The following is a 26,269-nucleotide window of genomic DNA, read 5'->3' as shown; positions in this document are numbered from 1 at the left end:
GCTGGTAAGGAAAGAAAAACTTTATTGATGTTTCTCTTACACAAGTCAACCGTTACATTTCAACATACTGCAGTTTACAAAAATCCAAAGCTTTCTCGCCATTAGACACAAAGCATCTGAGGAGAAAGTGGTGTTAAAAATATCACATCATACATACAATAAGAAAAGTTTATATCAAAATCATACACTTTAATTCCCACTCATCATTCTTTTATTAAAAGGCACAAAGGGCAGCATTCTGCAGTTAACACCTTAAAGCCCCCAGCTTGCATGCAAGCGCAATTTACCCATTGGCATTTTAAATCAAGGTCTTTTGGGATTGAATCTCATCCGTTTTGGTTTAAATCTGCATTCATATCAAAATCCACCAATCAACTGTTAACGTTCAGCTCTCACGCATGCCATTTGCATGTGGGAATCACAATATCTCGGCAACAAACGGTCCCACAACTCACCACAACACTCAGAAGAAAATGAAATCATCCAACAAACACAATGAATAATCTTATCAAAGCAAACCATGTATGAAGGCCTCTACATAGCTGATAATGAAAATTAATAAATCAACATAACAAGACAATGTTTTGAGTAAATACTCAGTGAAATCACAGACGCACACACACACTCAAATTCTCTCTCTCGCACTATTTATCTAACGCCCTCTAACTTGTGTGCTTTCCAACATTCTTGCCCCTGAGCCTCCTCTCGTTGGCCTCCTGAGTTACCCTAAGTATGTTACTTATGTTACGGAGTGTTGGTGGGCCTGAGGATGTTTTCCTTTTCAGCCTGTACTTCTGTTTGAGACCTGACACTGGACTAATCCTTCTAAGAAAACACCTGGAGGATGGTTTAAGCCGAAATACCCCCACCTGTTTTTGGCATTGTGACTGACAGACAGAAGCTCAATCTGTGCTCTTCTTATGCTGTGTATTATAAAGGCACACATTGTTAGACGGTGACAAACACACAATCTCACTGATCCCTAACTTGTCAACCTAAAATAGGGAGCTGAAACTCTCTTACTCACTCGTCACTGTTCTCTTGTAGCAGTTTTTGTTGTTTTCAAAAGAAAATCAGAGCCATAGCAGGTAGCGGCCAACAGGAGGAGATTACAGGCTCATTTACTGTCTCTTCCATACGTCACATGAAAGCAAAGAACATTTACTGATACAGTAAAGAAAAAAAAAGGAAATCATTGTCATATAATTCTACATTTAACAGGATTCTGTCAAAGTGCACAATTGGGGCTCTCAGTTAGAGAAAAACACAATATGCAACCAAAAAAAGATACATTTAAATACACGTTAAACAAGTTATATTCACAGCAATATCTCTAGTCTATCAACGCCTACCGTAGTAAAAGGTGACTTTTACTGACCATGAGCCACATCATTCAAAATCTTGTCGATCAGAACTCTTAAAGTGACAGTTCACCCCCAAATCAAAAATACATATTTTTCCTCTTACCTGTAGTGCTATTTATCAATCTAGATTGTTTTGGTGTGAGTTGTTGAGTGTTTGAGATATCGGCCGCAGAGATGTCTGCCTTCGCTTAAATGTAATGGAACTAGATGGCGTAGAAAGCCTTGTAACTGAAGCGGCCACTAGAGGCTGGAAAGCTGTGGTGCAATCGATTGAGGTGGGCTGCATAGGCTTCGACGCTAGATCCACCGCTAGGCTCCTCAAGGAAATCTGGATTAATGGGCAGGTCCAGAGGAAAGTGGTCAAGGATCTGGCCCATACAGCTGAGAGGTCCAGTCACTGGCTATGGCTGAGGAGAAAGGATCTCGTCTGGGCCCCTAGGTGACCACGGAGGAGCAAACTTTCTGACACATACCCAGGCCTGATCTGCCTGTGGTGGGCCTGCCTCAATGGAGGGTGTCTTGTGCTAAAGGCCGAAATGATGATGTGGAGGTGCACAACTGATGATGTGTCGGGTTGTCATGGCAGAAATACCTATGCTCTGGCACAAACCGTGCTGAAACTCCAGGGATTTTAACACCCTAAGTCTTAACTGATGAATCTACATGAAACTGCTCACAGCAAGGTCTGTGGGTTATCTTGAGTAACTGGGTCATAGTTTCTGGAAAGAGACATTTTGGCGCTTTGAGCACCACAAGCCGAGTGCCATCTAGTTCCATTATATTCAAGAGAAGGCAGACATCTCTGCGGCCGATATCTCCAACACTCAGCAACTCACACTAAAACAATCTAGACTGATAAACAGTACTACAGGTAAGAGGAAGAATATGTATTTTTAATTTTGATGTGAACTGTCCCTTTAACCCCCCCATGAGAGGTGTAGCACTGCTACACACACTACCATAGCAGACCAGTAAACACACATACACACATACACACCTGGAGGTATCTATGGTTACCCCGAGTTACATCTTTACATGTAAGTGCACAGGTGAGAGGTGCCATCATCAGTGTGAAACCCTCTGTGAACACAAGCTAGCAGTCGTGCGATGCTTACACTATAGTACTCCGATAAACCTCCTTGGCTCCCGACGCATCCACACCGAGTCGTAAAAGTCACAAACTGTACATACACACCAAACATGCACACCACTTATTCAGAGCAGTCTTCGAGTTTGATCTACAAAGGCTTCTCACATCTACAAAACCACCCACAAGCCCAGTACACCAATGAACTAACATCGATATGAAACAGACACACTAAAGCTACTTATAATACAGTAAACATCCAATTATAAAAAAAGACAAACAAGTATAACTTAAAAAAAATAAAAAATAAAACGTCAGTAATGAGTTTAATAATTATCAAAATGGAGCAAAAATAAAGCTTAACAGGAGATATCAAAATGTGAGGTGATGACACAGCTGGAGGATGGAAAGGGGAAACGCACAGGGGAAGTGGAACTGGGTGATAAGTGGAGGGATTGAGAAAAAAGAGGAAATAAAGAGGGCAAAGCTAACAGTGGCTATGTTCCAATGTGTTGGTACAGCCTCTGCTGTTTATCTCTTCTCCTAACTCTGCTCTGGGTCAACGGGTGACACTGACTTGTACTTATGACCACTGATACTGCAGGAGAGCAGCTGGCTGACTGTTCACCACATTTTCATCAGGTCATTTTTAGTATCAAGGAAACGAGATAAAAAGCAAAGGACAGTACTTTTAATATTCTTTACCTGCATTGTGCTGCTGTGCTACTGTATGTAATCAGAAATAAATTCATATTCCTCTGTGGGCAGATCATTTTGGCCATTTTTATAAGGCTGTTTTTCAATTTTTGCCTCAAGGCGTTGTTTTTGTTCATCAGCACTATCTGAGTTTATTTCAGCTCATCAGCAACCTAGATCTGAGGGTGAGGTGACTTTGCACAGTAATAAAAGCACAGTGTTGGGAGGCAGACTGTCCAACTGATTACCTGCTTGTAATCAGTACTGTAATAAAGTCAATTCTGGAAACTCAATGTTAGTGTTTGGAGTTTTAGCCCTTTAACATGCAGTTAGGTAGGCAGACAGTTTACTTTGTTATTTAGAAACTTAAGTGGTAAAATTTCTTTGAAAAATATGTTAATTAATCCAAATTTACCTGTATTTATTTAGCTTTTAATTGAGTTTTCTTTAATCAGTAAACTTAAACTTGCTCAGGTGTCATCACGTCCAGGCAGGGGACGATGTGAAAATTTCATGTCACGATTACCCTGGCCAAAATAACTGTGATTCACGACATCCTGGTGATCATCAAAATGTGCTTTAAACTCTTAAATTGGCACTAAAGCAAACTGGAATCACTTTTTTTTTGTGAAAAACCCACTAACGATCTTAAAAAGCCAGGCTTCTCAGCTATTTGAAATGGCATCATATCCTTTGAAATGAAATCTTGTGTTTCATTTCAAAGGATCTTGTGTTCGTTGAAGTTGGTGCACACACAGCCTGTTTTACTGGTTCTATTTTATTGTTGGTTGCCTAACAGTCTCTTTTAAAGGTAAGTATTGTGTATAGGTCACATGATAGGATATGGTTGAAAGCTATGTGAAAATATAAGAAATTGAACTTTGATTTTAGAATAAGTCACCACTGATTCGTTATCTTAAGGTTAAGAATGAATCTACTTTTACAATCCAAGTAATCCTCTATCATAATCAGTTTCCTTTAATTCTTCCCAACCTTGTGCAGTTAGTAATATGAGGCACATCTGCCATGTCGATCTGACTCCACTTTAGCTCAGGTTACAGACAAGTCATCAGCATCATAAACCACTGAGCGTTTCCACAGAAGGGGTTTTAACTATAGTACACAACAGCAAAAGGTTCACAGCACCACAATGAGTTCTGCTACATGATGCTGTGAGAAAATAAATTAGCTCAAAAGGCACTGTGGATAAAGAAGTGTGTGATTGTGTTTTGTGCTGTGCATCAGGTGAACTTGAAAAACTTAAGTTCAAAGAGTTTAAGTTCTTTAGTGTGTGTGTCTGTGTGCTTGTTTAGGGTCAGGGCCTGTGGTACTTGTCATTGTAGCGGTGGATGGTGACGCAGCCGTGGTAGGAGATCGGCCGTGGCATGGCCGCCACACCTGTGATGATGCCTGTTGCTGGGTCGTAACACAGGATGGTGTCTGTCGCTTCGCCATTCTCCCCTCTGCCGCCGAGGATGAAGATCTTCCCGTTGCACACTGACATGCCGCAGCTCTCCTACAGGAAGAGAGACGGAAATTAGAGGTTCCAGCTTCAGAGGATCCTTGAAGTCAAACAGTCTGTTCCTCGAGTGCACAGCATCTGCGTTTAACTTGTTACCTGTTTGTTAAAGGTGTGAACCACATGTATCCAGTAGTCCTCTGCGGGGTCGTAGCAGAATATGGACTTGGTGAGACCACCGCACACATAGATCAGGTTGTTGAGGGACACTGCCGTGATGCAGCGCTTGGCGATGGGGATGTTTGCCCGCAGCAACCAAGAATCTGTCTCAGGATCATAGCACTGAACCTGTGACATATAGTTACACGCAGTTAGCTGTGTTGTATTGTGGTAAAACAAAGAAGAGTAAAGACTCCATGTGGTGGGAAAATAGTTGAAAAACTGACATATCTGTGGTTTTACTGGCTGTCTGTTCTGTGGGCTGACTTGAGTTTGACTCTATGTGGTTTTGCATACAATCCAAGCATTCTCTCACCCACGTCTCTTTAAAATAGCCTCCTTCCAAACAGTGTTGTCTCTGACGCCAGCTAACAACATACTCCAGCAGACAGAGAGCTTTAGGATCAATGAGAATGACGCCATAAGGAGACTCAACAGATAAGTAGCTTCAAGCAGTTGGAGCTAGCATGAACTCTAGTCCCTTTAAGCCACGTAGAGCCAAGAACAAATAGTCAGCCATGTTGTGTTAACTCTTATCAGGCTGCGTCTTTGCCTGTGGACGCATGTTTTCTTGCCAGCACGGATATAAACAAACAGACTAGCTTTTCCTTAGGAGGAAAAAAAAACGCTTCCCCTGAAGTTTGGGCTCCTGTGAATTTTACTCTCTTCCTGTTTACTACCAGCAGCAACTGTCACGTAAAACATAATGAGACTATTCCAGGGTAGCCCATCGGTCCTGATGTCTGGGGTCATCTAAACGCAGTGTTATACAGTGGCACCGTTGGCACATCCTGACAGATGACAAATTATCTAATCTTGAACTCCCTTGTAATTATCGTTACCTCACTCTTTATCTTGGTACCTCATTATCAGTGAGTCTATTTCTTTGGGTTTTAAAATGTTTGATCTGCCTTATTCTGATATCTTCCATTACTTATTTTCATCAGCGTCGTGTCACAGCATGTCACTGTCATCTCATTACGTAAATGTATTTCTATCAATGACTCACTGATGTGAAATTAAACCTGAAATACTGCACAATTAAAAACTGGCAAGGACATGATGATCAGGATACAATTAAAGTAGTAAAACTACCTTAATCAGGATGAACCAGACGGACCTGGAGATAAAACTACCTGAGGCTAAAGATGTTTTGTTCTTGGTGACTCAGGAAACTTTTGTTTTTATTAAGGGAAGTTTCATCTTTTAGGGATAGGCTGCAACAGTTGACATGGGTTACTTTGTTCTTTCAGTTATGTCCTATTAATGTTTATTATGTAGTCAGTATATATATATATATATATATATATATATGTATAGAACCAGGGACCCTCTTGCTGTGAGGCAATAATGTTAAAACACTATTATAAACTGTGACCACTGCGTTTGCACATCCGTTGTATCTCTAAGGTATCATCACTGAAAACTAGTTATCTGCTTTAGTGTGTGGTTAGAGGAGCACACATCTGTTTCCCACCTTATCGGAACAAGTGTCGTCATCAGGTCCTCCTCCAATGACAAAGAGCTTGCCAGCACAGCTGGCCACAGCTGGAGAGCTGACAGCCTCTTTCATCGGAGCCACCTCTGTCCAGCGGTTGGAGAAGGAGTCATAACACTCAACACTGCTCAGGCGGCTCTGCCCATCATAGCCACCTACAGCATAGACCTGAGGGAAAACATACAAACACATTTGGATTAGAGGAGGAGTTGATTTTACCACCTTGGAAGAAGGTTTTTATAGCTTTTTACACCGAGCAGGATTATGAATCTAGGAGTTGCGTTTTGTTGTGATATATCCACATACACCATATACACAGATGCACATTCACGGTAAGAGAGATGTTTGTATTCAGACTCACTAGTTCACGAGTATGAACAATAGCCTGTACGTCAGCACTTAGCGAACCAGTCTATCAGGTGCAGATGAAAGATGACGTACTGCAACTGTGAACAAGCACCATTGTCTCAGTCCTCGTTGCTCTTACATCTGTAAACAATGCTCTTGATCCCTGCAGGCACCGGTGCATTTTCTAACCTTTAACTGGTGTAATCAAAATCTGTTAATTCCCATTGTATATCACAATCTAAACTAATATTGTCAGCCAGTAGATTTGATTTCCAAGTTGGTTGATTAAATCTGTCCCATGCCATTTTCTAGACAATTCACTCTGAGCCACTAACAATAACAAAACATAAAACTTGCTGGAAGCTAAAGCATTACCAACAGAAGAACTGTGTTGACATAAGATATGCACTCTAATAAGTGCCTTGTGGTTATACATTGGCCTACTACCCTACTGGAGAGCGCAGAATGGCAAAATGAGAAAAACAATCTGGAGCATGAGGCCTGAGGTATGGGGGGACAAAAGGCTGATGAAAGGTAGAGATACATCTTAACTTCTACTTCCTCAATAACTGTCAAGAATACATTATTGGTTATGAGCACAGCACTGCTCATCAACAGACTGGTCTTATGCAACAGAAGACCTTCGGGCTGTTCCTGTCTCTCCAAAAAAATCTCAAGCATAAACAAGTACAGAGGAGAGAGAGAGGGAGGGTGCAGAGAAGAGAGGGAAACAAAGAGACGAAGAAAGATGGAGGGAAAAACGGGGAACAAAAAAGGCGGAAGTGGAGAGAGCCCGTGGATATTTGCATTCTGCACCTGGGCTAATTGATAGCACTGCCGCCTTTTTTAACTGACAAGTTGATGCAGAGATAAAAGACCTTCATGAACTTGTTCACTCTTTGTGTAACATCTCAGGCGGTGGTTTCAGAGTTAAGTTGTCTGTGTGTTTCTTCATTCGTGTGATTTCAACAACAAGCAAACATAGCCAATATTTGGTGTAGGGCAGCTGCCACACTGTAATTCACAGACTATGTAGACCAGCTGAGACGTGTTTATTTTGACACTATGTGATGATACAGCTAATAACAAGTGGTTAAATGCAGGAACTTTGTTGCCTAAAATGAAAGAGATGCAACAGAAACAAATGAGAAATAAGGGGAGCGAATGTAAAGTTAAAGCTACAGTCCTTAACTTCTATAATAACTGTCACTATATCCAGACAGTAGTAGATGAGACTGATAATCTGTGGAAAAGAAATCATGTTCCTCAGCCTCCACTTAGTGCTCCTAATGGTCTTTGCAAGAATCTGTCACAACTGAATAAAAATGACCAATCAGAGTCGAGGAGCCCAGTTCAGACCACAGATTCGCAACGAGACGAAACTGTTTTAGAACGTTGCAGAGAAAAGTTGCAGCAGTGTGAACTGGCAGTCTGAGCTTGACTCAAGCCGGCTGATGGTGTCACCTGCAACTCCGCTGGTCAAATCGCCAGCAGCTGGTTTTAGAATGTAAGGCTGGTCACCTGTTTTACATCCAATCGGCTTATAGTAAAGTCTGCTGATGAAGTCAAAATGACCGCAGATGGCGTGTTCCTTTTAGGAAGCTACAAATTATATTCAGCCACAAAATAAACCTGAAAAGCTGCAAATAGAGCATAGAGATAATGCACCTTCTCATTTAGTTGCATTGGTGTGAACCGGCAAGATTTTAGGACGTTGTAGAACGGCGCATTGCAAGTTGTTGCATGTTTCAACTCGTCTCGTCGCGAAACTTTGGGCTGAACTGGGCTTAACGCAGAGTGAACTGTGTCAATCACTGCACATGAACTGTGGTCAAACTGTCAAACTAGGCAGCACTGATCAAATATGGATCAATCTGTTACTGCATTGTCAATTTTTTTTTACCTCAAGTGTTTTTAGAAACATATTTTAGTGTACTGTTTAGCTGTAAAATGGGAAAGTTTGTGACCCGGCCGCCATGTTGAAACTAGTCGAGTTGAGTCAAAACGAAGCACCGCCCACCAGCCAAACATCATGTCCTGTTTATTTTGGATAATCATGCTTGATAGCAATCATCCCTGCTAAACTTTTGAGGGCTATGGATTACCCAGAGTAATATGGACACTTAAGGTAAATGAGAAAAGATGGGGTTTTTTTGGTATAATTTGGGTGAACTGACCCTTTAATGCTCTACTGAGGATATCCAGACACTAGTTTGCTTGAAGAGAGGGGGTTGGAGGGCTTTGGATCTCTCTTTTCTTCTCTTCCTCACCACTTTGCAGTCACTCGATAAAACACCCCCTATGGTTTCGATACAGTGTGAAAGTGTGAGTACATCAATATAGGTGCATTCCACATTCACTTGATGATGGCAACACACACTCTATACCGACTCGACTTGAGGTATGTGGCTATCACATAAACACTAAGCCAAACGTGATTCATGGCTCCCTAAGGACACGCTCTCTAACCACCAAACAAGCACATTCACAGCTTATTTTATGACCGTGACTCAATGATTAACTGTCCACATGCAGAGAGGTGAGAAGTAGTGACCACAAGAGAAACGCTGAGGACTCCAGGAGGAAAACGACGTGGAGAGACAGACAAAGATGGACTGACACAGACACAAAAAAAGAAAGAAAGTAACATGATAGATGAGAACAGCAGTCACCAAGTGCAGCCATAACAGGGAGGGGAAAACAAGTGGTGACCTATTTTTGCTTCTACTCTATGGAAACAAGATCAGTCCAACAGGACATCACAGAATACAGGACACTGGGATGAGAAGAGTGTGTGTGATTGTATTTATATCCCTGTAAGAACCAGCTTTAGGAGTTCAGACATTAGGTTGTGGTAAGGACTATGTGAATAGATAGACGGTCTGCATAGTTAAACAAATGTGGGCATGCACATGTGTACAAGAAGATACTTGAATGTCAACTGAATATGCAAATTGACTGAATGGTGAGTTAGTGGAAATGAGCACTGAGGCCTTTGCACGAAAGCATGAACATGCATACATGCTGGTTATACAGGCTTGTTTACAACACTCAGCCTTGTTTCTCCATTCTTCCAGCTGGAGCATAAGCTGCACATCAAAAGGGGAAATTACAGACAGAATGAGGAAATGACTGGATGCAAACTCAGAGGAGGAGGGGGAACTGAATTCAGAGGAAAAAAACGAAGAGATACATCCTATACTGAATGTATTTTGATAAAAGGGTAGATACAGCCTGGAATGAAAACATAACAAAAAGCATCCTGGACCAATCTGCGAAAAGATACAAGGAAATGAAACGAAATAACTATGAGAGACAACAGAGACAACATGAGGTGATTTACAAAAAAAGATTTCTATGGAAAAAAAGAAGAAGAAAATTTGAGAAGGGAGGACAGAGGAGGAGACTAAACCACATGTGTGTGACAGATACAGGAAGTGGTCGCAGACAAGGGCCTCTCCTGGGATCTTGCATCTCAGAGGAATGTGTTTTTCAACAAAGGAGCACTGCCTCTTATATGTTGTGTGTGATGCCTTGCAAGTTTGACTTATCAGTTGCAGGCTTTGGATGCAAGAATAGGAAATACACATTAATGCTGTCTTATTTTAGCATTAAATCATTTTTGCATGAGAGTGTTAAGTCAGCTGCTGATCAGCAAATTTAAACATCAGTGTTCTATATCTTTTAGAGTCAAGTTAAACGACTGCCATATTGGTCCATCTTGTTTTCACCGTAACACGATACATGACTCACTTTGGAGTTAATTACTGACTTTTATAGCCAGAGTGTGACCCTCCAGCCGATTACCTCACTGTTGTGGAGAACCCTGAACACTGCGTGTGTTTGTTGTTTCTGTGGCAAGGAAACTCAGCGTTTTGGGTGTTGTTTCACAAGTCAGAGAAAATCCAGTACATATTGACCACAAGCAGAGCTCCAAATTTTTTTTTTAAAAGTATGTTTGCAGATTTGCTACAGATGACAAGAACCCCTTCTGAGTCAGGACCCATTCTGACAAAGTAAATAAAGCACTGTTTTAGCCCAAAGCTTTCCAAGAATACTAGTCCTTGTGTCCGTGTTCTTTAAGCGTGTGTTCAAGCGTGTTTGTGCACATGATGACTAAAGCACACACATGAGCTTGTGAGTGGTGTTTGTTTATGCTCTGCCTACTTCAACCGTGACAATCAATGGCTGCTCTTCTTTACGCAACACTAATAACAGATATGACGGTTTAGAAACCTCGCGTGGGGCACACATGCCATTGTCATACCAGTGACTTGTTTTGAATTGAGATGCTCTTTGTAACCACAAACGCTACAGCAAATGCTTGACTATCTAGTTTAAGAACATTTCTGAAGACAACATGTGGTTACACAGTTACAGAGTTATTTACTCTAATGATAGAGTTTCCTCTTGTGAGCAAAATGCAGCGTGCCATAGGAACATGAGCAGCCTTGTACTGTGTATATTTACAGAGGAAGTGTGCTGTATCATGCCTATGTATGCAAACCCAGTGTGTGTTTACAGGCTTATCAGGAGTTCTCACAGCTATGTATGGCCACTCCAGGCTTATGTGATTGTGCACAGACACATAGAACATGATACGGGTGAGCGGACTACTCCTTAACTTGGAAGTGTAAGGTGTTGGCCCACGTCCAGTAAACTCCCACTGCCCTCGAACAGGAATGTCCACCTGGCCTTGTGCTAGAGACTGTAAATAGTAACAGCTCGAGAGCAGAGGCAGTGATCGAGGATTAATGTTCAGCTCACATGTAGACATTAAATGTACTCAGATTTCACAACCAAACTGGCACAGGTCTCCGTTTTTAATCCGACACTTGAGATATAGTGTATGTATAGGTGGCTAAGGTCATATGGGTTTGACAAATGACAGACAAGGAGGTGTAGCTATAGTTATTTCCTGTCGTATGCTGCCTGAAGAATGCCACTTTTTAAGCCCCTGTTGTATTTTCCATGTGTGGGGTGTTCAATAGGTGAAACAGCTGCACTGCTCCAGTTACTAAGGAACTTGTTTATATGACGGTTTTAAATGAAGGCAAACTTCCTTCTCTCTGTTGAACCTGCTCGTACGTATCCAGGATGCGTTAGACCAGCTGGCACCGGTCGTTAACAAATGCATGCGTCACACACTAAAATGATTATTGTTCCTTGTCACAAAGTGCCCTCATCGACTCAGATCAATAATAAGCAGTAAGCAGGCAGTAGTCAAATGGGACTGGAATTCTTTAGTGTTACTGCAGCTGATGAGTCACTTACGTCTACATGAAGACAAACCGCTTAATGTCAATCATCACTAATTATGCAAAGCCCTTGGTGTGTTTAAAAAAATTCCTTCAAGTCTCCAGGTAAGAAAGTATGTGTAACAGTGGGACAAGACATGATTGTGAAAGGTATCAAAAGCAGCCAAAAGGTTTCATGGGGTCTTTCCAGCAGGTGATTCCTCAGAATTTCCTCGCTGTGTACCTTTACCTCAGAAAGGTAACAACAGGTAACAAAGACATTGTCTTATTCCGCTGAAGCACCAACGACTTAATTTCTTTAAGCACACACGATTTTCCTGGTTCCCTGTGTTTAAAGGGTTATGCCATAGCAACAGAGCTTTGTGCATGTAGCCTCCGTAGCTGCACTGTGGCTTCTGTGTGTTGGGGCTGTGGTGGCCACGAGATGCCATGTGGAGACCACCTAAATTGTAACCGGCCAGCTTGCGTGGCTTGTGATTTCTGCTGCTCATTCTAATATTTTGTGATCTAGCAAAACCAGTTTTACTGACAACCTTTTCCTTGCACAATAATGGCTCCATAGTCACTCCATATCATAACTTTGGGGTATACAAGAGGGCCCGATCATGTAAGACACAGCTGTCTAGAGTTGTGAGGGTGCTATCAACAACAGAAATCTGACACCGAGCTATAAATCAACTTCTACATCAGAGGCATCCACAGTGGGGTAACCATGTACCCTGGTGCAGTTGCATGAATCCGCCTTGAGGCTCCCCCCTTCCTTACCTTGCCCAGTAGGACGCCCATCTTGTGTCTCCAGCGGCCCTTGTTGAGAGATGCCACTCTGATCCACAGGTTGAGCTGGGAGTTATACATCCACACGTCCCTGCTGTTTATACGGCCACCTAAAAACACCAAAACATGCCAGACTGTTACTCACCCCAGGAAAACTTTATCTTTCTTGCATCCCTCCACTCGTCTGTTTATGCATGAGTGCTTTAAATATGTTTCAGAGAAAATGCATGCGTTTGAAATGAGTGTCCCACTTGATAAATGAGACTTGGATTATTCTGCACGACTTGTGTGAGAGTCTGTAAACAGGTGTTTTGATATAGTTTTTCTGTTGTTAAACGTGGCTCCCTATGACTTCAATTCATCAACAATTTTCTCCGTTTTTGGATTCTTCGTTCACCACCGACGCATGCAAGAAACACAACATTTTGTTCCCAAATTTCACGTATCACGGGGTGAATAACTGATATACAAATGATCATTTAGGGAGTGATGTATTCCTTTGAGACAACTTTGGGTACAGTACATTTAGCATTTCACAATGTGTTATCGTTATCATTTCTAATCAAGTTGATCTGATATAAATGAGAAGCTTATAAATAAACCTGAGCAGCTCTTGGTGAAAAGCCAGCTTGGGAAAGTAATGCCTTATCTCCTCACTGCGGCAGAGTTATAAGTGTCTTATCTGACTTTGACCTGAGCTGGGTCTCCAGGGTTCACCTAGCAAATAAAAGGTTTCCTCACACACACACACACAGCCAAACATAAAGCAGGTTGGCTATTTAAAGAAACACACACGCACCGTATCATGTTTCATTATGTATGCACAGGCGGTGAAAAACCATCAGTTCGTTTTTTAAATTATTTTTAAAAGCAAACATATCATCATGAGGATTTTTTGCAGCTAACAGAGCAGCAGTATGGCTGACTGTCTCCTTTGTTGTCTCTGGGCAAACATGTGCTTTAAGAAGGTGTGGGGAATAATAACAGGCACCCGACCAGGCTACAGTGTGACCCAGACACATATTCTAACAAGCCCTGACACGTGCCCTCTCCCTCTCTCTCTCAACAACACCCCATCACCACTCCACCACCACCAAACACACACACACACACACACACACACACACACACACACACACACACACACACACACACACCTGTCTGCTGATTCTCCACAGACTGAGGGAGAATCCAAACAAATCTTTCTCTTTTAAAAATCTCTTTTAAAAATACAATGGAGCGCTACAGGCTAACTTTTTAGCATGGAGGGCAGATAAAGAGGTGACTAAATGTAGGTTAACCCAGTCAAAACCATAAGAAAACTGTCAAATTAAAGTTGAAGAGGGCAACTGTGAAATTATCTAAAAGCCATCTGAAAAACGAGGTGAATTTCGTGACCTCTGCCCTGCTGGCATTTATCCAACAATAAGTTCAGGAGAAGTTTATCTTCAAGCATGGGTGTCGCATGGATACCAACAAGACTCAAGCACATAAACAGTCAGTGACAATCTGTGTTATTTCACACTGGGACTTTAACTGGTCACATGGTGGTGATATCGGTTAGTAAAATACACATTATGGAAATGAATATAAACACTCCTGCCTTCTAATCACACCTCTCCCTTCAGAGCAGTTTCCTTCCTAATAACAGGTATTAATACGTGATAATCTCATTAAACTAAAATACAATTTCTCAAGTTGTTGCGGTGGTGTCTGCAAACTGTCGTTGGGTGTTTTCTTTGTACAGTGAACATGTGGGTGGTTATGGAGCAATACTAAAGGCATAAAGAAAGCCTGCCAGTGTAAACAAAGGTGTCTGGACTTCTTCTGTATTCACATGCAAACAAAGGAGTTTTCTCTGTATTGTAAGCTAGCTGACCGACAGGTGGGTAGGCACACGGTTCATACTAACAATAAAGAAAACCTCCTTGAAAAGTCATGTATTCCAATAAAGGAGTGGCCATACACAGGTAATATAAGGTGATTAGTGTTCTGTCATTTTAAATTATACCGTAGCACACAGACAAAAAGGAGACGGGGGAAGGAAGTTAGGTGCAGCATGTGTCTGCTTGATAATCTGCTGGATAGTGAAAGAGACAGACAGTCTGCTGCCCTGCCTGAGGCCTCTGTTTCTTCAGATTTGCATGACGGAAACACGCCGAAGGAGGACGAGCTACTTCAAAGAAAGCCTCACAGATCTAGAAAGCTAGTTAAAAGAACTACAACTGTCAGAGGGCGGTCTTTTCTCAAAAACTTTAGCCCCGCTTGCTCAGACAGGTTGGTGGGGGGGGGGTCACTGCTGCTAATCACTGTTCTTGCGGCAGTGTCTTCGGGAGGGCCCAGTATGGTCTGTGACAGTTTTCTGAGAGTTTCGCATCGCCTACAGTTACAGTGTCATCGCTAAATGCAAATGATCTAGCTCTGTAGGTTATAACATTCCTGTCGTCTGAGGAGGCAACGAGAGAAGTCAGGCTACTTGTGACTATGACGTGCCTTCTCTGTAATGTGTGAGGCAAGCACACATGTTCTGCTGCTCAAGCTAAGACACTGTCCAACTGTGGAGTAAAGAGACATTTATTTGATGTTTTCATATTCAAACTAGGCATGATTCATCTTGTGAGATCAGATCATAATGAGATCTAATCTGAAGTCTTCCTGACGCCATTTCTTTGTTAAGTAAGAATGCTCACTCTAGATCTGAGAGGCCGATTACAATGCTGTGGATGTAAGAAAGTCAGTGGTGGTGGCCGGAGTCCCTGTCCCTGTCCTTAGAGGTGAAATTGAGCCACATCCTATTTAAGACCGCAGCTAACTGCAGCTGTGCTAGAGACTGGAGGCCCTCCAACGTATTTGCACCAGTTCCCAGTGTGCAGAGACAGACAGACAGACAGAACGGAGGTATGTGTGGGAATGTAATTGAGAAGATAAAAATAAAGTCGAGAAAAGGGGATTAATTAAGGCAGATCGGGCTACAAAAAAAGAAACTGGGGCAAAGAACATCATAACATGCCTTAAAGGAGTAGTGCATATGTGTGTGTGTGTGTGTGTGTGTGTGAGACAGAGAGACAAGGGGGAGGGGTGTGTTGACTTTTCCAGGCAGCGCTTGAGGGTAGATTGATAGCGAACACGTGAGGACTTGGCACAGTGAGAGCGTAAAAAAGCAGAACACTGCACACTCTTCACTGAAGGGGAGAGCCTCTTTTTTTTTCTCTGTATCTCCTTCTCCCCTTTTTTCTCTTCTCCACATCTTTCGACTGCTGTTTTTGTCCAGTAATGTTTTGGAGCTCATGTGAAGCATGTATAAGCATGAGCATTCCCAGAGGGTACATTTGAACTTGTGTCAGTGCTTATTCCTGGAAACAATTTCACTGAAAAGGAAGGAAAAACTCTCGACCTCCATGCCCCAAACCCCACAGAGCTGCATCTTGTACACAGCACATGTTTACACAATGTTTGGTTTTAGAAACTACCTCATCAGTTCAGATGAAAGATGTAATGTCTTGTTTAATCTAGATCTTCTAATTTTTTTCGCCTCAGGAGGCTTACGCCACACTTGGCCTATGCTAAGTTTTAAAAAGCAGCAGCCTTGCCAGGAAGCAATGACAAATATAATATCTCAAAATCAGGTTTATTCCAAGCTAATCACATCCTGACCTGTTGGTGCAGTCTTAAATCAAAAAGGGATGTTAGATTGCTGCGTACAGAAGATCCTAGAAAGCTGCTGAACTGATGTAAAAGGTGGTGACCTTGTTAATTGGCCAATAGGAAGAGAGAGGGACTGAGCTGGCCAATGACGGCCTCTCTCAGCACTGAGCCTGGAGCGTGCATCCAGATGTTACTCTCATATTTTCCTTCAACTCAAACAGGCTGTCGCTGTAAAAATAACACAGGGCCAACAGTCACCATGGCCTTTCCTGCCACTCCACTGGGGGATTCGCTGGCAAGTCAAGCCAAGAAAAAGACACTGACCATGTCCCTTAAGAGTGTACTAGTGAATTTTTCTTTTTGGGTATGGCACAATCTTACTATTATTAAGAGAAACTGGACTTTGTAATAACTAAAACCACACTGAATCTGACCACATAGAAGTCAGAAGGGCTGGGTGATACAGAGAAAATCAAATATCACTGTATTTTGACCAAATATATTGATATAAAACTGCAACAATATTGTAAAGTCGACTATTAGTGATTTCAAAAAATATTTACACAAGATTTTTTATAAATAATCATCAGAAATGCAGATATCATGACAGGAGGCCAAAAAAGGCAACGGTACAGGCAAATAATAGAATGAAGTCTGGTAAATTCAGAAAATCACTGTAATTGAGTCGTCAAAAAAAGGGAAAACACTTACAATAATACCAAAATCTAAGACAACAACTAGTCTCATATCACGATATCAATATAATAACAATATAATGCCCTGCCCTAAAAGTCGGTGTAGCAGTATTAGTACCATGGCTTGAAACTGACTTCAATTTAAAGTTACTCGTCATTTTGAATTTCCAATAGCCAACATAGATTTCCTGTGATAGAAAAAAAGTGTAAGTTGTTTATTCATTTCTAAATAGTTGAAACAAAAGACAACATGCTAGAAAAACTGTGACATCTCCAAGTGTTTACATTAAGTAGCCTTCACTGTTACATGAAGCTACATGCTAGCACCAGGAAAATAATAAAATCTAATCTGATCGGATTAGATTCCTGTTGGAACATGTCCAGTTGTGTTTAAAAGCTATTATTGGTATAAAAAAACAAAAAATTTGATGGTACAAAGTGCCACTATTCTCCATTACAGTCATTCCCCTGGATGCAAGCACACTACTACATGTAGCTACATGCTAACATCAGGGAAACCTGTAATCTGGGTTGCTTATGTTGTTACTTTCTCCCCGATTTTGGATCATGTTCCTGCTGGACCATGTCCGGTTGTGAAGATTTTGGTTTAGAAGCTTTCACTGGTGATTTCTCATGATAGAAAGTGCTGCTATTCTCCATTACAGTCATTTCCTAGGCTGCAAGTACAGTGCTACGTGTAGCTACATACCAACGTCAGGGAAACATGTAATCTGGGTTGCTACTGTCGTTACTTTATACTTTATATTTTGGATCATGTTCCTGCTGGAACATCTGGTTGTGAAGATCTTGATTTAGTAGCTTTTAGTGATGATTTTTCAAGACAGAAAGTGCGACTATTCTCCTTTACAGTCATTCTCCCTCATGCAAGTACACTGCTACATGTAGCTACATGCTAACATCAGAGAAACATGTAATCTGGGTTGTTACTTTTTCCCTGATTTTGGATAATTTTGTCCAGTTGTGAAGATTTTGGTTTAGTAGCTTTTAGTGGTGATTTTTCAAGACAGAAAGTGCCACTATTCTCCTTTACAGTCATTCCCCCGCATGCAAGTACACTGCTACATGTAGCTACATGCCAACGTCAGAGAAACATGTAATCTGGGTTGTTACTTTTTCCCTGATTTTGGATAATTTTGTCCAGTTGTGAAGATTTTGGTTTAGAAGCTTTTATTGGTGATTTTTCACGATAGAAAGTGCCGCTATTCTCAGTTACAGTCATTCCCCTGCGGCAATGATGGTGCAGAGATGCTGAGGCATGGAAGACTCGGAAATGCCAAGCAATCAGAGCAGACTGGGCTTTTTCAGGAGGGGGGCTTAAAGAGACAGGCGGTAAAAATGGAGCGCCTCAGATAGAGGGTGAATACAGGTGTTCCAGTTCAGACAGGAAGAGGAAAATAAAGTGTTTTTTGAACATTAAAGTAAATGTAAATGAGTTCTAGCTGAACCCTTAAATACAAGTATGAACCTGAAAATGTGCATAATATGTTGTCTTTAAACTGTGCATTGCAGTTTGGATGGTGTTAATCTGAAGCCTTTATAGGACCAAGCTGTTTGAATGATATTTAACAAATGTAGTGGAGTCTTACCTGACACCAGAATGTCGTTGCGGAGGGCGCAGACAGCATACTCTGACTTGGTGAACTCAGGTAGTTTGGCCAGTGATTTCCACTCGCCTGTGACTGGATCATAGCATTCAGTGTAGGGCAGGTTGAAGCCCCCCACTCTCTCACATCCCCCCACCACCACAATCACCTCAGAGTAGCCAGTCGACCTGTACAGACAAGGCAAGGCAGAGAGGGAGACACGGAAGACTTAGAGATGGAGGGGATATGGCAACACAGCTGGAGCTATCATAAAAACACAAACATGTGACAAGCATGTTTGAATTAAAGCCTCCCGGCAAGAATGTAAAGATTACAGACATGGTATATTATTAAAACACAGTATATCTGTAGGTCTATACAAAGGTTATGAAGACATATAAACATACATGTCAACACTTGGAAAGATTTCTAATTACAGAAGGCAGAAACTTGTGCTGGGGCAGGAACAGAGTGGTGGTTTCCCCAGGAACGGCTTTACTTATCTTAAAGGCAAAGTTCAATTTTACAATGAAGGTATTAATCAATGCAACAAAAACACACTTAAGGCTAGACTCAAGCTGAATTTCCAAGATCACAAACCCTTCCTATTTGGCTGTTCAACACATGCCGTGGATATGACCACATTTCCTTAGGGGAGTTAATTAACCACAGCTTTTCCTATTGTGCTATTCTAAAATACTGATGCTGGATGAAGACAACCAGTGGTTTATCTGTATTTAAAAAATGCCAGTATATTTTGGGTACACTGCAAGTACACATGTGGCACAATGTTTCTTTGCACTTTCCCCGACATTACTTTGTTTACTCATGTGATATAGGTAAGGTGCTGGTGAAAGATTATGTTTCACGTGATTATATGCATCTACCAGACAGCCTAGCCCAGGAGTTGGCGTTGTGTGTGTTTGTACACGCAATGCATGTGTGCTTATGATTAATTAAATTCTAGAGGCTTCCCAAAAGAAAAAAAGGCGCCGTTGTAGACACAGAAAGGGGAGAAGCAGGCATCTGTTTTGAGCAGGAGCAGATTTGGCCCTCAGGGCAAACAAAGCTGACAGTGCTAGGCTAACTGCCTGATTGGCTTGCTGATCCGAACAGATCTGCCTGGATACTGACACAATACACCTGATACACACGTCATACAGCCTTAATAACCGACAACTGGCACCGTTGTCAGTTGTCTCACACACAAAGGCAGCTGTACTTTTGTTTGTTGAAAAGCAGGCTACCATATGGTCCAGTTTGTCTCTCGTTCATACAGTTTCAGTCAACGCCAACTTTTGTCCTTTTCAAACAATACACTACCATCCAGCTGGACACTCTTTAGACAAAAAAACACCAGAAACATTTGGTAAATAGGTAAAAAGTGAACAGGCGCAGACTCCCTGAACCTGAACACATCAGCAAGGTGAGTGATCCCGCTGGTATGACAACAAGACTCAACATTTTATGATTGCCATTTCTTGCATCACATCATTTAGTTTCCTTCCAGCCAACCGGTCTGTGTATGCCCTGCCTACCTCATTATCATTTCCATTCCAAAATAGGGCTACAAAACACTGCTTAGTCAATGACACACTTGTCTGTTCAGTACAATAACACTCCCTGTCTCTCTCTTTCTCTCTTGCACAAACTCACATGCACACTCACAAAACAACACTGCTGGGAGCAACAAGTTCATGCGCAAGTCGTAACCTCAAGCTATACAATGTTGGATAAAAGATTGACTAAGCATTGGAAAAGACATGTTTGCTTATCCCACTCTGACCTCTGTCATCACTGTGTAAGAGGTGTTTTAACCATAAAGACATAACAGCTGTCAGAAAAAAATCAAACAAAATCTTTTTTTCTTTAAAAACAACAAAAAAAGGTGCATGACAAGGTAGAGATATCATTCAACACTCATTTAATTGCACCAAAGCATATGTAGGAATTTAATTAAACTAACAAGTCATACTGCTTCCATGAGTCAAAAATGTGATGACAAGACAAATGGATTTATGTATCTGCGTCTGTCTCCTTTTGAAAAAACCGTCTCTATTATCTGCCGCCTTCCTCATAACTTGTCAGTCCACATTTTAGTTACCTGCGAGGACGAGTTCTGGGTGACATCATTTCATTTCCAAGTACGTGGTAGCGTCTGGCCTCGTGGAGGAGCTGATAGCACTCTGGAGCATTCTGGATGAGCTGGTCTCCCTCCACTGTCTGGACAAAGTAGTTAGGGTGCAGAAGGGGCAGGCGCACATGGTGCAGCAGGTCCTTCAGTATGGGCCTTCTGTGCTCCACACTGTGGTACACCCATCTCATCACTGCCTCAAACACCACCTCCTCCTTACCAACAGACAGCTCATCGCTGCCAGTGTACTCCTCCAGCTCTTCTATGCGTAGGTCGAGGAACTCCTCATGCTGAGCCACTTCTGAGAAGTTGGCCAGGGCGTAACTGCGGCAGCGGCTGGCTAACTGCTTCAGGCTATGGGCATCTGCGAAGCGCTGGATGCCCAGGCAGTTGCAAGGGTCCAGCTGGTCCTCCAGGAACTTGGCACAGGCATCACGCAGTGTGTAGATTTGGAAGAGGCTGGAGGTCTCAAAGAGGAACTGGACATTCTCTGTGGTAATTTTGGCACGGCCGGTGTAAACATAGGTGAGGAAGGAGTCCATCGCCTCAGCCAGGATGCCGTTGATCTCGACCAGCATCTCGCGGCTCTCGCGGTGATCGTTGCAGAACATGGCTCTGAAGTAGGAGGAGCAGGCAGAAAGCACAGCGCGATGGCAGGGGAACTCGCGGCCCTGCACGCTGATGACAACATCAGTAAACAGGCGGCAGTCGCGAAACTCATTGAATACCTGCAGGATGCCCTCTGAGTGGGATGAGCCAGAACAGAAGTCCAAGACTTCCTGGCTGGCTAAAGTTTTGGAGTCTACCTCAAAAACCTTCGGAGACAAAAACACGTGTAAAGATTTGTACAATTTGTGACTTTAATCAGACAAAAGCTGTAAGATAGAAAGCGTTTGACAGCACCTTGCGTTTGACAGCTGGTGAGTCTCTGATCCCAGAGTCCTCTCTGTTCATCCTTCTGCCCAGAATCAACACCATGGCTGCCACCTTCAACTTAGACCTTCTCGAAACTTTAGGATGACCTGAGGATAGAGAGCAGGCAGAACAATATCACTACAAAAGAGGAAAAACATGTTCCATTAAATATCACTGTTATCACGGCATCCTATCAGATGTGGTGGGAGGGGATAGCCAGTTCATGAATTCATTATAGCAATTTAATTGGATCACTGCACTACAAATTGAAAACATTCATCATGGGCAAACAAAACACTCACAGAGCAAAGCCACAAAGCATGTGTAGGGAAAACATGTGAGTCCCACAAAAGATTTTCTTGAGCCCATGGGGTAGTGCTACAACATCTTGTGTCACAATTTAAAGGGTAACTTCTGTATTTTCAATCTGGACCCTATTTTCCCATATACGTGTGTCTGAATGATAAATAGAGATGAGCGGAGAGCACTGCAGTGGGCAGCGGTGAAACAGATTTGCAATGTAACCACTTGGGGCATTTGTGCATCCTCAGTTTACATCCACTAAGAGTTTGTTTTTGCCACCGACAGGCTCATATTATTATTCCAAGTGTCCCACAGAAAGGATCCCTACAGAGATAAGCGAGTAAGATCCTTTTTAATGAACCAGAAACAGCCCCAAAATTGCTATCGACAAACCCACCAGTCTCCATTTAGATAAACAGTAGTTTTAATGTATATAGTGCCAGCTTATTTTAACATCTAACTGTAAGAATTAAGGGTTTATTTCAACCAAGCCAGAGCTGGTAATTGTTGGAACAGTGGAAAGACAAACCACACTTGTTTTTATGAGTTTTATTTTGTGCTTGTCGACTCTGAATGAAGTGTGTTTTAGGATGATTAAACTACTTTCAATTTAAATGGAGTCTGGCGGGTTTGGCAATTGCAATTTCAACGCTGTTTCTGGTTAAACATAAAGGATCTTTCTCTTCAACATGAAGTCTATCTCTGTAGGGATCCTTTCCAGGATGTTGTCAGATACTTGTAATAACAATCTGAGCCTGTCAGTGGCAAAAACAAGCACTCTTTGCCAGTTAATGTTACATTTCAGCCTGCTTTCGCGGCTGTCTGTTGCAGCAGTCTCACTCAACACTAGACCAATTTAAAAAGTTGTTGCTCCCATTAGTCAGACACAAAAACAAACCAAGGTAGGGTCCAGGTTGAAAAATACCACTTAAAGAACAGTAGTTTCCGGGAATTAAACATCTGAGCTGTACACAAATCTGCGTGACAGTTCCTCTAGCTCATCATCACTACTGCGAAAACAGTTGTGCCCTGCAGCGCAATGAGCTGCACAAAATGGATGATGACGAAGAGACAAGAGGCGGGAGGGAGGTTGAGCAACGGTAGGAAGACCAACCTACATTTGAGTCAGGTTTGTTTTGAAAGAGAGTGGGGGCAGGGATGCTATCAGACACCACATATAATCACTGTTGGAGCAACAAGTGCAAAGTCAGTGCTACTGATAACCTTGACTCATATTTTCCTATTTAAGTAAACCTGTGGTTTTTAGACATTTATCTACTTATAACAAACATGTGTGTGTCACATGAATCTGATCACATCCACAAAGACTGTGTGGATGTGTCTCTTTAGGACAGCAAACTCAAAAGCTCTTTCAGATATCTCCTCAAAACATTAAACTCTCTTATCTATGGCTATACTGCTTGTGTTAAAGTTGGCAGCAGGTCTGGCCTTTCCTCCTGTGAGGTCATTTATCTCTGGTTATTTTTAACTGAGGGTGCTGCCTGGGCAGACTCAACCTTATTCACGTGTGTTATTTGCATGCAGCAGCACCTCCTTGAAGTCGTGTGGACCAGAAGACAGGTTTAGCCAGAGGTGTCTGACGCATGAAATCTTTACTTTGTGACTAATATCAACGTAGAAGGGTTAAATAAGACAATTAAAAAAAAGAAAACAATGACATAAAATGAAATAAAGCAGATTTTTTAGGGAAAAAAATACAATTTGCTGTTATACATGTAAAATAAAGCAAAATTAACAGATGCTAATGAGAAAACTGTACATGAAATACATATATATTTTCGTTGCTGCTATTTTAAACATTCAAGCTTTGGACTGTGGCATTATATTCCAGTATTTAAGTATTTACTACAGTCACGTAAAATATATTTATGTATATGTGTTGCCAGTTAATTATAAAGGCAGAAAACACAGTGCTCCAGTTACATAGACAAAGGAGACTTGCCTCGTGCCGACCGTTAGCCCCTGACAACACACTGAAAAAAACGTTAGCTTAGCCGTTGCTTTACTCCACATATTGAGACAAGTTCAAAGAAAAATAAAGTTATATCACTAAATTCAGGACTTTTAACCTCTTTAACGACGTCTTTAGTTATAGGCAGGTTATTACCTCACGCCGACGTTTCCAGATGAAGCTTCCTCTCCAGTTACAAGTGGACAAAACAAATATTGAAAAAAAAAAAAAGTATGGAGGCAAATAAATCTGTATCCTGAAACCGTTTATCAGTATCTGTTATAATATCTGCCCCTCGGATAAGTTATGGCAAACAACGTAAGCTGTTACACAGCCGCGACATTTTGACTTTGAAGTGATGACAAAAACAAAGAGCTCTAACTAGCTAACAGTAAACACTGGACCCATATATACTTGTCAGCCGAAAAAAAAATAAAAAAAATCCGGCCCGCTGCGCCCACTCAGCTGGTGCTGCCAGTGCATCATGGGTAGTTGAGTTCCATTGGCTGCTGCCGCTTACTGTCAGCCCTAATCAGGAAACGACACTTCCCGTGAGCCTCTCGTTCTCCACGTGGCTGTCCTTTGTTTGCAAACAAACTTATCATGGTGAAAAAGTTGGGAAGAAGTGACGGCGGTTGAGCAATACACGCAAACAACCGCAGTTTTACGGCGGTATTTGTGTAAAACTGAAGAAGACATTTTGTACCACAATATTAATAGTACACTGTACACCTAAATATCGTTATATCTACTTTAATACCCTGTATGTATATAACAACAGCCTTCCGTGTATTGACGTAGTTGTCACACTGACACACAATGGCACATAAAAAACACAGCTGTAATGTGATACTAAGGACACGTGAAAACAGGATGAAACGAAGCATGCTGCGTTTTTTTCCAGGTGAGGAGGAAGGAGGAGCTAAGTTGGAACAAAGAGTGTCACAACTTCCTCAGTCTGTTGCAAAATATTTCTGAGAGCTCCCAGCAGAGTTCCCTGAAAGTGTCCACGTTGTAACAGTTCCCCTATTTACCCTGTTTTGGTGCATGTGCGTAGAACTCGAGAGAACTGTTCCCTTTACACATCATAGCTACTTATGTCAGTGGAAGTTACAGCTCGGCTCCAAAATATACACATACACACTCACTGGCCACTTTATTAGGTACACCTTGCTTGTACAAGGTTAGACCCATTTTCCTTCAGAGCTGCCTTAATTCAGAATCAGAATTAGAATCAGAAATACTTTATTGATTCCCGAGGGGAAATTGTTGTGTTACAGGTGCTCCTTGCAAGAGAGGAAAGATACATGAAAATATAAGGAATTTAAACAATAGTATTTACAAATATATAGTTAAAATAAACAGGAATTAACAAAAAAATAAAAAGTGAATAAATAAATAAATATATATATATATATATTTTTTTTTTTTTCTTTCTGACATTAGATTCAACAAGTTGCTGGAAACTTTCCTCTGAGATTTTGGTCCATGTTGACATGATGACATCACACAGTTGCACTGTATCAGATGATTCTGTGGTCATGCAGATTTTCAATAATGCATTAGGTAGAAAAAGATTTCCACACACTTAAATACATCTATGGTCTATTAGACCTTCATCAGAGTATACATATGCATACGTATACGATGTGAGACCGAGTGAGGTGGAGCGGTAGCTATTCTGCATCGAATAACACATTAGGTAACATTTATTTAATCCTTGATTTTGTAGATATAATTTAAGTAAGTATGAAATAAAAAAAGTTTGGAATAAAATCCACTTATTATAGCTAAATAAAACAGACGCCTTCTGTTTGTCATTTTAAAAAGAGAGAAAATTGAGTGAATCCATACTAATGCCATCATGTGGGTTTTAATTGAGAAGCACTTCCTGTCTTAACCCGTCTTTTTGAATGCAGCAGGCTATATCATCTAGCCACAAGACATTGAAGAGAGTGCAGATGGCAAGTGCCTCATTTCTCATCTCACAAATACTTATGTAAGCTGTTTGGCTAAGGTAAGGAGACATATTTTGTGATCACTTTAAACTGTCAACTGTTAAATAACACGATTTTATGGTTTGCTAAAAATGCATTGTTTTTAGATAGATGGCTGACGTGTTTTTCACTATTGTGACTCACTGCACATACTGCTTAATGTTATTTTTTCACGCTGCAGATTCGTCTCCTGTTCCACCACATCCCAACGGTGCACTCATAGATTGAGATCTGGTGACTGTGGAGGCCATTGGAGTACAGTGAACTCATTGTCATGTTCAAGAAACCAGTTTGAGATGAT

The 26,269-nt window shown here is 41.6% G+C and overlaps 1 protein-coding gene across 1 annotated transcript; it reads right to left on the bottom strand.

Annotated features, from left to right (window-relative positions):
• klhl24a (kelch-like family member 24a) lies at positions 1–24,382 on the bottom strand. Its single transcript, XM_050032406.1, has 8 exons — positions 24,128–24,382; positions 21,685–21,803; positions 20,752–21,596; positions 18,651–18,835; positions 12,695–12,813; positions 6,303–6,491; positions 4,766–4,954; positions 1–4,663 (listed from the first exon to the last, which is right to left on the bottom strand). The coding sequence occupies exons 2-8, from the start codon at positions 21,757–21,759 to the stop codon at positions 4,463–4,465; spliced, it is 1,803 nt and encodes a 600-aa protein (XP_049888363.1). The 5' UTR covers positions 21,760–21,803; positions 24,128–24,382; the 3' UTR covers positions 1–4,462.
• Between the last annotated feature and the right edge of the window lie 1,887 nt (positions 24,383–26,269).

The sequence above is a fragment of the Epinephelus moara genome, chromosome 21 (genome assembly GCF_006386435.1).
Source record: "Epinephelus moara isolate mb chromosome 21, YSFRI_EMoa_1.0, whole genome shotgun sequence".
NCBI classification, from domain to species: domain Eukaryota; kingdom Metazoa; phylum Chordata; class Actinopteri; order Perciformes; family Serranidae; genus Epinephelus; species Epinephelus moara.
Note: the sequence above shows the minus strand (reverse complement) of the source record. Positions and strands in the feature narration are given on the sequence as shown.

What these genes read in the sequence shown, in the direction of transcription:
- klhl24a (XM_050032406.1), bottom strand. Translation starts at nt 21,759, where the DNA reads ATGGTGTTGATTCTGGGCAGAAGGATGAACAGAGAGGACTCTGGGATC. An exon ending in CAACGACATTCTGGTGTCAG is followed by an intron (nt 12,814 to 18,650) that starts GTAAGACTCCAC and finishes TGGTGTTTTTAG; the next exon opens with GTGGCCGTATAAACAGCAGG. An exon ending in ACGACACTTGTTCCGATAAG is followed by an intron (nt 4,955 to 6,302) that starts GTGGGAAACAGA and finishes TATATGTCACAG; the next exon opens with GTTCAGTGCTATGATCCTGA.